Source organism: Stomoxys calcitrans, chromosome 2, assembly GCF_963082655.1.
Source record: "Stomoxys calcitrans chromosome 2, idStoCalc2.1, whole genome shotgun sequence".
Lineage (NCBI taxonomy): Eukaryota > Metazoa > Arthropoda > Insecta > Diptera > Muscidae > Stomoxys > Stomoxys calcitrans.
In genome coordinates, this window is record NC_081553.1 from 9,464,923 (window position 1) to 9,477,507 (window position 12,585).

The 12,585-nt window shown below is 36.8% G+C and overlaps 1 protein-coding gene across 1 annotated transcript in view; it reads left to right on the forward strand.

The window, feature by feature from the left end:
- LOC106083963 (allatostatin-A) overlaps positions 1-6,448 on the forward strand; it is a 59,233-nt gene extending 52,785 nt beyond the window's left edge. Inside the window, exons 2-3 of the mRNA XM_013247305.2 lie at positions 2,281-2,750; positions 5,003-6,448. Coding sequence (XP_013102759.2) covers positions 2,339-2,750; positions 5,003-5,094 — 504 coding nt within the window. The 5' untranslated portion in view covers positions 2,281-2,338 and the 3' untranslated portion in view covers positions 5,095-6,448. The remainder of the gene's footprint in view (positions 1-2,280; positions 2,751-5,002) is intronic.
- Positions 6,449-12,585: the final 6,137 nt, after the last annotated feature.

Here is a 12,585-nt window from a genome sequence, read left to right on the forward strand (position 1 = left end):
ATATCAGATTATGGATTGGAGGCCACCGTAGCGCAGAGGTAAGCATGTCCGCCTATGACGCTGAACGCCTGGGTTCGAATCCTGGCGAGACCACCAGAAAAAAATTTCAGCGGTGGTTTTCCCCTCCCAATGCTGGCAACATTTGTGAAGTATGCCATGTAAAACTTTTCTCCAAAGAGGTGTCGTACTGCGGCACGCCATTCGGACTCGGCTGTAAAAAGGAGGCCCCTTATCATTGAGATTAAAACTTGAATCGGACTGCACTCTTTGCTATGGTTTCAGTCAAATCGGATAGGAATTGCGCCCTCTAGAGACTCAAGAAGTCAAAACCCCAGATCGGTTTATATGACAGCTATATGAGGTTATGGACTGATATGAACCACACTTAGCACAGTCATTGGAAATGATAACAAAACACTTCATGCTAAATTTCAGCCAATTCGGGTGAGAATTGCGTCCTCTAACGGCTCAGGTCGTCAAGACCCAAAATCGGTTTATAAGGCAGCTATATCAAAACCTGAACCGATATGCCCCATTTACAATCCCAACCGACCTACACTAATAAGATGTACTTGTGAAAAATTTCAAGCGGCTAGCTTTACTCCTTCGGAAGTTAGCGTGTTTTCGATAGACAGACGGACGGAGAGATGGACGGACGGACGGGTGGAACGACGGACATACCTATATCGACTTAAAATGTCATGATGATCAAGAATATATATACTTTATGGGGTCTCAGAGGAATATTTCGAGGAGTTACAAACAGGATGACGAAATTAGTATTCCGCCATCCTATGGTGGAGGGTATACTTGTTTTTTGAACAGAATATTTTTTTTGAAGCTGTTATTTCAATGCAATTTCCCCTTGTTTCATGATTTTAATAAAATTTTGCTTAAAATAAAACTTTAATAAAATTGTTTCATTGAAATCAACTTCCACAAAAACGAGCCTTTAATGAAATTTTCTATAAAGCCATGTTTTTAAAAGGATTACACCTAAAGTAAAGAGTATCAAGAAAAGTTTCTTAAAGACTAAGTTTCTAAAAAAAAAAAATTTCCATCGAGATCTTTTAAATTCCTGTATGTTAAAATTGGTTTTGATTCGTGATTAGCTCTACAGTTTTTCAGCGTTTCATTGAAAGATTATTTAGTGTTACATATATGTGGAATGTTGGGTCAATTTTGTAATCGACAAAACAGTTATCGAAATCTTAAACTTCGAAGAATTCTTTGAAAATTTGGGTCTGAAATCAAAATCGAGCTTCCAGTTGTCAACGATAAAGTCCGTCCGTCGGGTGGTATCATTATATGGGAGATATAAATAAATATGAATCGATTTTGACGAAATTTAGCAGAGGCTTTCAGTTGAGTAATGGCATATTCCATACCAAATTTCATGCAAAATAATGTCCTTAATGTGTGTAAATCGGGATATATATAAATATGGGAGATCTTTATAAATCTGCATCAATTTTTAGTAAAGTTCATTGCATTTTCCTTTAGGCTAAAAAGCTGATGTGTGCATAATGTTCTGATGATTGGATAACAAATACGACATCCACCTTGATTACAAAATAGGACAGACAGACAAATGATACGAAAAGTAAATTTGAAACGAAGCCAAGGATCCTACAAACGTACGAGCGTAAAAGATAAATTAATAACGTACGGACTATATCATAAAAAACCGGAAGCTCGATTGTGACTTTTGATCAAGGCTGTGAAGTCGGAATCGTTTAGTATTGCTGCAGTCAAAGTCGAAAACATTTGCTCGACTCTGATTTCGCCCAACAAACCGGTTTTTAGACAAAAAAAAAAATATTTTTAAATATGTATCACCACCATATAATAGGGCGTATTTCGTTTGCAACAAATCGAATTATCCATTTCCAACACTACAAAGTAAATAAATTCGTGAGGGTCTTATTCGATTTCACCCAAATTTAAAAAATGAGTTGTACTAATTGCCGCAACCCTGCTTTAGACCCATGATTTCTCTTTTTTGGACAAGCTTCTCAGAATTCGTCGCAGAATTCTATTTTGATAACCGCTTGGAGGGGTTTTTCTGGTCCACCCTCATATATGTATTTGAGATCTTACAAGTGTTAAATTCCTCATTCCCATCAGAAATCAATTTTGGTATAGATTGTTCAAGTGTGAATGTGAAATAACAAAATGTCGAGGAAGAAAGTTCAACACCTTTAAGTGACCGTCAAGCATCATTAAACACATTTATCTCAAAAACATTTTTCCTCTCACCTCTGTGGGTTTTCGTTTCAGATTGTGCATAGAACATCCTCATCGCAAGGGCAATACCTATCCCCCAAAACAAAACAAAATGAACAAATTTTTCGTTAGCCTTTTGATGTTGGCCTGTTGCCTGAGTGTGGCCTACAGTGAGCACAGCTACAACGATGACTCATCTGATGCAGCAGCTTCCGACAATGTGAATTCGCTCTTCAATACGAATGTGGATACGGCCAATGGCGAGGGTGATGCGGCCAAGGACAACTTGGACAAACGAGTGGAACGTTATGCCTTTGGCCTGGGAAGACGGGCCTATACCTACACAAATGGCGGCAATGGCATCAAACGCTTGCCGGTCTATAATTTCGGTTTGGGCAAAAGAGCACGTCCCTATTCATTCGGTTTGGGTAAACGTTTCGATTATGACGATTATGAGCAAATGGCCGATAATTCCAACCTAATGGCGGCCCGAGGCATGTTGGCCGGTTATGGAAGTATGAGTGGTAAGTGAAGACTATCATCTTGAGATAACAATAATCAGCCAAAGTTCCTTTATCTTTTGGCGCAAGGTTTCCATTAGAAATTATGCTTTATTTATTACAATTTTTATACCCTACACCTCTACTGTGGTACAGAGTATTATAACTTAGTGAATTTGTTTGTAACACCCAAAAGGATGAGAGATAGACTAATAGACCCGATCGACTCAGAATCACTTTCTGATTCGATTTAGCTATGTCCGTCTGTCTGTCCTTCTGTCCATGTTAATTTGTGTACAAACTACACCTCGCAACTACACCTTCATCCGAACGTCTTCAAATTTGGTACGGGCATGTTTTTCGGCCTAGAGACGAAACCTACTGAAATTGGAAAAAATCGGTTCAGATTCGGATATAGCTCCCATATATATGTTCGTCCGAATTGCAGTAATACTGCAATAAAATGGTCATTTATAAACCGATTCTCTCCAAATTTGGCAGGAAGGATTTTCATAAACTTTTTTTCTAAAGCAAGCTAAAAGTAACAGCTGATAACTGACAGAAGAAAGAATGCAATTACAGAGTGAAAAAATTTGTCAACGCCGACTATATGAAAAATCCGCAATTACTTTTTGGGCAACCCAATAGTTCCCATATATATGTTCGTCTGATTTGCAGTAATAATGCAATAAAATGGTCATTTGTCACCCGATTCTCTTGAAATTTGGTAGGAAGGATTTTCTCTGGACTCTCGATGTTACTAGTGAATTTCGTGGAAGTTGGTTCCGATATATATATAGCTCTCATATATATATATTGCCCGATTTTCACTCCTAGAGTCATCGCAAGCGCATTTATTGACCAAAATTTTGTTCAACGCTTTCCTCGACGACATCCACAATGTCTATAAAGTTTGCTCGAAATCGGTTCAGATTTAGACATAGCTCCCATATATGTGTTCGTCCGATTTGCAGTAATATTGCCATAAAATGATCATTTGTCACCCGATTCTCTTGAAATTTGTTAGGAGAGATTTTCTCTTGACTCTTGACATTACTGGAAAATTTCATTGGAAATCGGTTCAGATTTAAATATAGCTGTCATATATGTACATCGCCCGATTTTTAATCCAATCAATCTTGCCAACATTTTGCACAAAGCTTTTCTCGAAGAGTACCACATTATCTGATAAGTTTGCTCGAAATCGTTTTAGAATTAGATCCCATATATGTTCGTAAAATTTAGGGGAATTTGCAATAATGTTGTCATTTGTGCACTATATATATTACAGTTTGAACATATTTGCTCGAAATGTGATAGGGATTGTTTAATATTGTTTAAGAATTAGGCATAGCTCGCACTTTGTACCTATAGGATAGGTGTAGGGTATAATAAAGTTGGCACCGTCCGACTTTTGCCATTCCTTACTGTTTTTTATACCCACCACCAAAGGATGAGGGTTTATTCATATTGTCATTCCGTCGAAATATCCATTTCCGATCCAATAAAGTATATATATTTTTGATCAGCGCAAAAATCTAGACATGTCCGTCCGTCTGTCTGTTGAAATAACGCTAGTCTTTAAAAATAGAGATATTGAGCTGAAACTTTACACAGATTCTTTTTTTGTCCTTAAGCAGGTTAAGTTCGAAGATGGACCATATCGGACTATATCTTGATATAGCCATATAGACCGATCCTCCGATTTTGCTGGAATTTGGGACAGTGAGTTGTGTTAGGCCCTTCGAAATCTTTTTTTAATTTGGCCCTGATCGGTCCAGATTTGGATATAGCAGCCATATAGACCGATCCTCCGATTTTGGGTCTTAGGCCCATAAAAGCAACATTTATTATGCGATTTTGGTGAAATTTGGGACAGTGAGTTTAGTTAGGCTCTTCGACGTCTTGCTTCAATTTGGCCCAAATCGGTCCAGATGGATAAATCTGCAATGTAGACCGATATCTCGATTCAATATCTTGGCCCCATAAAAAACACATTTATAATCCGATTTCACTGAAATTTTACGCAGTGTTGTATATGGTTCAGATCAGTTTATTTTAAGATGTAGCTACTGTACTTATTAATATTTGGTTCAAATCGGAACATATTTCGATATAACTGCTATGGGATATAAGGTATGCAATTTCCACTGGATTTTGATGAAAGGTAGTTTACATATATAAACGAGGTGGTGGGTACCCAAAGTTCGGCCCGGCCGAATTTAACGCCTTTTTACTTGTTTTTATTACATATTTCCTTTTCTGTTTTATTGCAGATGACAAACGCAACCGACCCTACAGTTTTGGTTTGGGAAAACGCTCGGATGGTGGCCAAAGACCCTATGGTTTTGGTCTTGGACGCCGTTAAATTTAAATAATGGAACCCCAAAATATATATTTATAAAAATAGACTTTTATGTCATGGCGAAAAGGAATTAAAAAGAAATTTCCCCAAATTAGGGTTAAATGTATTTTGAAATTCAACCTTATATCCAGCCAAAATTTCTTTTTCGAACAAATTTGACACTAAAGTCAATTTAAATTTCAAGCCACAGAGAACAAAACAAAAACTCCTTTATTCACAAAACTCCATGCAGCTTTAAAGTAGGTTTATTTCACATATATCCGTAATATAATGTCAAATAAACTAACTTTAAAGTTGCATTCAGTTTGTGAATACCGGTGTAAGAGAGCAACATTTTTGAACATTCTATCAGAAATTGTTTCATTTGAAGGGATAACAAACAATAACATATAAATAAACAAACATTTTAGAAAGCATTAACGCCCCAACTAACAAATATATGCGTTCGACATTTAATTTAGAAATTTAAAAAAAAAAATGGGTATATATATGTAGTTTTATTTTTAATTTTTTCCATTAAGTAAATGCCATTATTTTGAAGCTAAACTTTGATGCAACAAATTACAAACGCTAAAATACATACGTCAATGTTTCAAAAACAACTATTTCAAAGAAGCGAAAATAACATTTAATCAAATCAAACTGTAGCATTATAACCACACACCAACAAAACAACCAGTTTAACCTAGTCTTAAGTTCCCTTGCAAAATTACTTAAAAAAATCGAAAAAGAGAGAAAAAAATTATAAAAAAAGTAAACAATTATATATACTACCGATTAGTAAGAAATTTCAATGTCTTATCAATGTCATACTAATACAAAAAGACGAATAATAAATGCAAACAAAGTCTCTATTGTAATAAGCCGTTTCCGAAGGAACCAAGCCGAACAGACCCAAGGAACTGACATCAATTTTGTGCATTCGCTGTTTTATGTCAACAACAACAACAACGCCAAACAAAATCTACAACAAATCAAGAAAAAATGCAAATTTCGAAAAAAAAAATATTAAAAAAAATATTCAAACAATTGTAATCTAGTCAATGTAATTTCACTGCAACATTAACAGCCCCCACACCTATGTTTTTTTTCCTCTCTACTGTCACTCGCTCGCTGTTTCCTTTAGACATCAAATGAAGCAAATGTTAAAGAAAATTAAAATTAATCAATATTTTGTAAATAATATGTTTAAAATAAACTAATATTTAAAACAAAAGGAATACATATTCAAAGGGAAAAAATTGTAAAATTAAACCAAATATACATACATATAAACAAGAAATCAAAATCAATAAAATATATATCGTATCAATGTCTATCAATGCTAAGTCTGAAAAAACGGCAATCTGAAGCTAAACTAAGGTTTTTTTGTAGCTGAAAGGTGGTATAATTTCCAAAAGCAACAACAATACCGAATATTGCCATGGGTATGTTATGTCCCAACTGTATCGCATATATAACACATGGTTATAAATAGAGTTGTATAAAACACTATATGTGTCATTGAAATGAGGAGAAAGATTAACAACAACTCTGCATTCCAAAAAGAAATATTAAAAGTAGCATCAGTAATAAGTTCTTTGTTCCCTAGGGAGTAATATTGATTAATCAATCTATAAGGCAGTTATTTAACAAGGGTGGTCCCAAAAGTAACCGACCTGATATATAAATGGCGATAGTAGCATGAGAATAAAAAACAATTAAAAGAGTACCAAGTTCGGCCGGGCCGAATCTTATATACCCTCCACCATAGATCGCATATGTCGAGTTCATAGCAAAAGGAAAGAATTGCTATGCTATTAAACCTATATCAAGTTATTGTCCGCTTCGGACCATAATTGAATTGAATGTTGGAGACCATAGTAGAAGTCATGGTAAAATTTCAGCTAATTCGAGTAAGAATTGGTCCCTTTAGCGGGCTCAAGAAGTAAAATAAAGAGATCCGTTTATATGGGCGCTTTATCAGTATATAGACCTATTCGGACCATATTTAACGCGTATGTTGAAGGTCATGGGAGAAACCGTTGTACAGAATTTCAACCAAAACGCATAATAATTACCCTTTCTGGAGGCTCAAGGAGTCAATATCCCCGATCGGTTCAAATGGCGGCTTTATCAGGTTATACATCGATTTGAACCATATTTGGCGCAGTTGTTGGAAATCATAACGTAGCACGTCGTGCAACGTTATGATTGCGCCCTCTAGACGCTGAAGAAGTCAAGACCGCAGATAGGTTTATATGACAGCTACATCAGGTTATGGACCGATGTCAGCCGTTCTCAGCACAATTGTTGGAAGTCATAATAAAACACCTCATGAAAAATTTGAACCAAACAAGATAAGAATTGTGCACTCTAGTGGCTCAAGAAGTCAAGATCTAAGATCGGTTTATATGGCAGCTATATCAAAACGTGGACCGATATAGCCCATTTACAGTCCCAACCAACCTACACTTATAAGAAGTATTTGTGCAAAATTTCAAGCGGCTAGCTTTACTCCTTCGAAAGTAAGCGTGCTTTCGACAGACAGACCGACAGACAGACGGACGGACGGAGAGACGGACAGTCGGACAGTCGGACGGACGGACGGACAGACGGATGGACAGACGGACGGATAGACGGACGGACGGACAGACGGACGAACAGACGGACGGACAGACGGACGGACAGATGGACGGACAGATGGACGGACAGACGGACGGAAGGAGATTTTATTAAATTTTATAGAACCAAATATTGGTCTTCTTGGTAGCCATATCCAAATATAGACCGATCTGAACCATATACGATAGGGATGTCGAAAAGCCAAACGTAAGTCACTGTCCCAAATTTCAGCGAAATCCGACAATAAATGCGGATAATAAATGTGGCTTTTATGGACCTAAGACCCTAAATCGGTGGATCTGTCTATGTGGAGGCTATATCAAGATATAGTCCGATATAGCCCATACTTGAACTTAACCCGATTATATACAAAAAAAAAAAGAAGAAGAAGTTTCAGCTCAATATCTCTATTTTTAAAGACTGTAGCGTGATTTCAACAGACAGAGGGACAGACGAACGAACGGACATGACTAGATCGTAATAGATTTTTAAGCTGATCAAGAATATATGGGTTGCCCAAAAAGTAATTGTGGATTTTTTAAAAGAAAGTAAATGCAATTTTAACTTTAATAAAATGAACTTTAATCAAATATACTTTTTTTACACTTTTTTTCTAAAGCAAGCTAAAAGTAACAGCTGAAAACTGACAGAAGAAAGAATGCAATTACAGAGTCACAAGCTGTGAAAAAATTTGTCAACGCCGACTATATGAAAAATCCGCAATTACTTTTTGGGCAACCCAATATTTACTTTATAGGGTCGGAAATAAATATTTCGATGTGTTGCAAACGGAATGACATAATGAATATACCCCCATCCTTCGGTGGTGGTTATAAAAATATGCCATTTGAGAACGCATAGAGATAACTCTTTCAAATGGTTAAAGCTGAGGTGTTATCGATTTTCACCCACCGTGCGATCTGCCGATTTAGGGTCTTAAGCCCATGACAGCCACATTTATAATCCGATTTCTCCAAAATTTGGAACAATGAGTTGCAATATTCGGATCGAATATGGTCAATATCTGACTATATAAAGCGACCTGCTGATTTGAGATTTTCAACCCAAGATGGCTTGAGTTGCATTAGGATCCTTGGTACCTGTTCCGAGTATGTTCAAGATCGAATTGTATTTGGATTTATATTAGACCCTAATATGGCCATGGGCACATAAGAGTCTCTGTTATTTCCGAAGTTGAAAAAATTGAGAATGGTAAGTTGTTTTGGCTCCCTCAACATCATTACCCGATAGAGACCAATATCCAGCATAAAAAGTCTTTTGTTCACATAAGTTAATAAAATTCGGATAAAATGTGGGTATCCAAAGCTCGGCGCGGCCGAACGCGTTGTTCCTGCTTTTATGTTTTATTATAAATCGTTAAATAAATAATAACTCTTACAAAAAAATTAGTTTATTTTGATTTATTTTACAATTTTGTTCGGCTGGCAGGAAATTTGGTAGCTTTTTGCAAAATTTTGGTCAACAAATATTTTTCTTAGTGGCAACGCTATTATGGTTCGGCTTTGGCGTGTGTGGCATTTCCATTTTTTTTTTGTTTGCATATCTACTGCGACCCTGCCCAACAAGACAACAAATCTTATGACAGCAGCATCCAAAGTGTAGTGAGTGGGTGGGTGGCAATTATTGGATTTAAACAGAAGTGAAATTTATAAAAATTCTGCTCAGTCAAAGTAACTAATTGTGTGGCTATACTATGTACGCAATGAATGAAATAATTGGTGAACAGTTTAAAAAGTAAAGGAGAAGATGCAGTACTTCGCAATAAGTGATAGGCTCATATCTTTATTATCTAAAAAATCAATTCGTTTGTAGATTCAGAAAAGACATAACTGATTTTCTTGAAATGTTCGCCGTGAAGAATTATTCTGTGATGAAAAATCGCCTTTTCCTAAACAAGTTCAAAGAGTATATGTCCGCTACGGGGTTGTTAGGGGTAATGCGATGAAAGGTTTGATCATGACAATGTGGTGTCTTAAATTGAGATGTAGAGAATCTGACATAGAAATATGGCGTCAAGTGCCAAATGCCTGGGGATCATCCTAACCTCAAAAACTTCTGATCATGTGAAGGTGACACAGCCAGTTTATGTATAAAAGGTTTTTAAGAGTAGAGTAAAAACCTGCTTTTAAAACACGAAACAAGATCATGAAAATGAAAATGAAAATGTTTGTTATTTTCCGTTATAGCCCTCATATAAATCGATCTCCCTAATATACTTCTTGAGCCTCTAGAGGGCGTTATTTTTATCCGATTTGGCTGAAATTTGGCACAACATTTTCTCCTATAACCTTCAACCTGCTTGCCAAATATGGTCTGCAACGGTCTTTAATCTGATATAGCCCTCATATAAATCGATCTCCCGATTATATATCTTGAGCCTCTAGAGGGCGCAATTTTTATGCGATTTGACTTAAATTTTGCAAAGTGATTTCTCCTAGGATATCCAACATACATTGCAGGTATGGTTTAAAGCGGTCTAAGATCTGATACAACTCCCTTATTAACCGATCTCCCGATTTTACTTCTAAAGCCTATAGAGGACGTAATTTTTATTCGATTTGGCACAAAATTTTCTCCTATGACCTTCAACGTGCTTACCAAATGTGGTCTGAATCGATCTATAATCTGATGTAGCTCCCATATAAACCGATCTCCCGATATTAGTTCTTGAGTCCCTATTGGGCGCAATTCTTATCGGATTTGGCTGACATTTTGCACAATGACTCCTACTATGGTCCATAATGTACAAACCAAGAATGGTCCAAAACGGTCCATAACCTAATATAGCTCCAATAGCAGAGCAATTTTTATTATCATTATCCTTTGTTTGCATATTAGGAGATATTGGGCAAAGAACTTGAGAAATGCGATCCATGGTGGAGGGCACATAAGATTCGGCCCGGCCGAACTTAGCTTGCTTTTACTTGTTATTATTACCTCCAATATCTGCTGTAGCGCAAAGGTAACCATGTCCGCCTATGACGCTGAGCGCCTGGGTTCGAATCCTGGCAAGAGCATCAGAAAAAATGTCATTGGTGGTTATCCCCTCTTAATGCTGGCGACACTTGTGAGGTACTATGCCATGTAAAAAATTTCTCCCCAAAGAAGTGTCGCACTGCGGCACGGCGTTCGGACTAGGCTATTTAAAGGAGGCCTCTTAAACTTTAATCGGACAGCCCTCATTGATATGTAACAAGTTTGCCCCTGTTCCTAAGTGGAATGTTCATGGGCAAATTTGCAATATCTGTGGTAAGTATGTATTGGGTAACTATTAAAAGTAATGTTCTATTACGACTGCGAACACCCATGGTAAGTATGGTCCAAATCGACGTATAACCATATAAAACGTTCTTACACTTTGACTTCTAGAGCCCCTGAAGCTGAAATTTTTCAAAAATGTGGTTTGTTATAACTTCCAACAAATATGACAAGTTTTGTCCAAATTAGTCTATAACCTAAAATGCAACCTGATTTAACCATTCCTCTTCTACGGAACCCGTTTTTGCCTGATTTGGCATATATTTGATACGTAAAGTGCAGGAGGCCACCGTAGGGCAGAGGTTAGCATGTCCGCCTATGACGCTGAACGACTGGGTTCGAATTCTGGCTAGACCATCAGAAAAATTTTCAGCGGTAGATTTCCCATACTAATGCTGGCAACATTTGTGAGCTACTATGCCATGTAAAACTTCTCTCCAAAGAGGTGTCGCACTGCGGCACGCCGTTCGAGATCGTCTATAAAAAGGAGGCCCCTTGTCATTGAGCTTAAACTTGAATCGGACTACACTCATTGATATGTGAGAAGTTTGCCCCTGTTCCTTAGTCGAACATTCGTGGGCAAAATTTTGCAATTTGCAAAGTACACATATGCTTTCTTTTGATGCCAATAAGAGAAATATGAAATATCTTGACGATCATATAAAGATTACCCGACGCTGAAAATTTAATGGTATTTTATAATAGGTTAATTTTAGGACTCAAAATACACCTTTATATGGTTAAAACTTGAATTATTCCCTGCACCATTATAGTTGATTAAGCCACGTCCGTTCATTTGTTATCAAGCTGCAGGTCCCAGTTTTTATCCAAACCTCACGAAATTTTGCACATTTGACATTTTTTGGTGAATTGGTGAACTTCAAACAATCACTCAGGCTCACTAATGACCTTTTCATGTTCACCCATGTGTGCTTCTCAAATCATGCGAATGTTAACGTAGCAATGAATACATTCTGACCCTATTGGGAGAGTATGGAAAAAATTTAAACATTTTTTTCTTTATGCATCTATACATAATAACAAAAAAAGTTAAAAGGCATTAAGTTCGGCCGGGCCGAACTTTGGATACCCACCACTTCGGGTATATATGTAAACCCCATGTCGTTACAATCCGGTGAAAATTGGATATCTTAAGCACCCAAATTCGGAACAGACATTGAGTGGTCTATATATATGTCACTATTCAATTTTGTAGAACAAAATATTAGTCTTTTTGGCAGATATATCCAATTATAAACCGATCTGAACCATATTAAGGTCGAATATCGTGAGGCTAAGAAAACTCACTGTTTCAAATTTGAGCAAAATCGGATGAAAAATAAAGTTTTATGGCCTTCAGACCCTTTATCGGGAGATCGGTCTATATGACAGTTATATCTAAATATAGTCCGATCTGTACCATATTTCGGTCGGATATTAGGAGGCTTAAAATAACCAACTGTTGCAAATTTCAGCGAAATCAGGTAATAAATAAAGCTTTTATGGCCTTCAGACCCTTTATCGGGAGATCGTTATATATGACAGCTATATCTAAATATAGCCTGATCTGAACCATATTTACGTCAGATGTCGGGAGGCTTAAAATAGCCC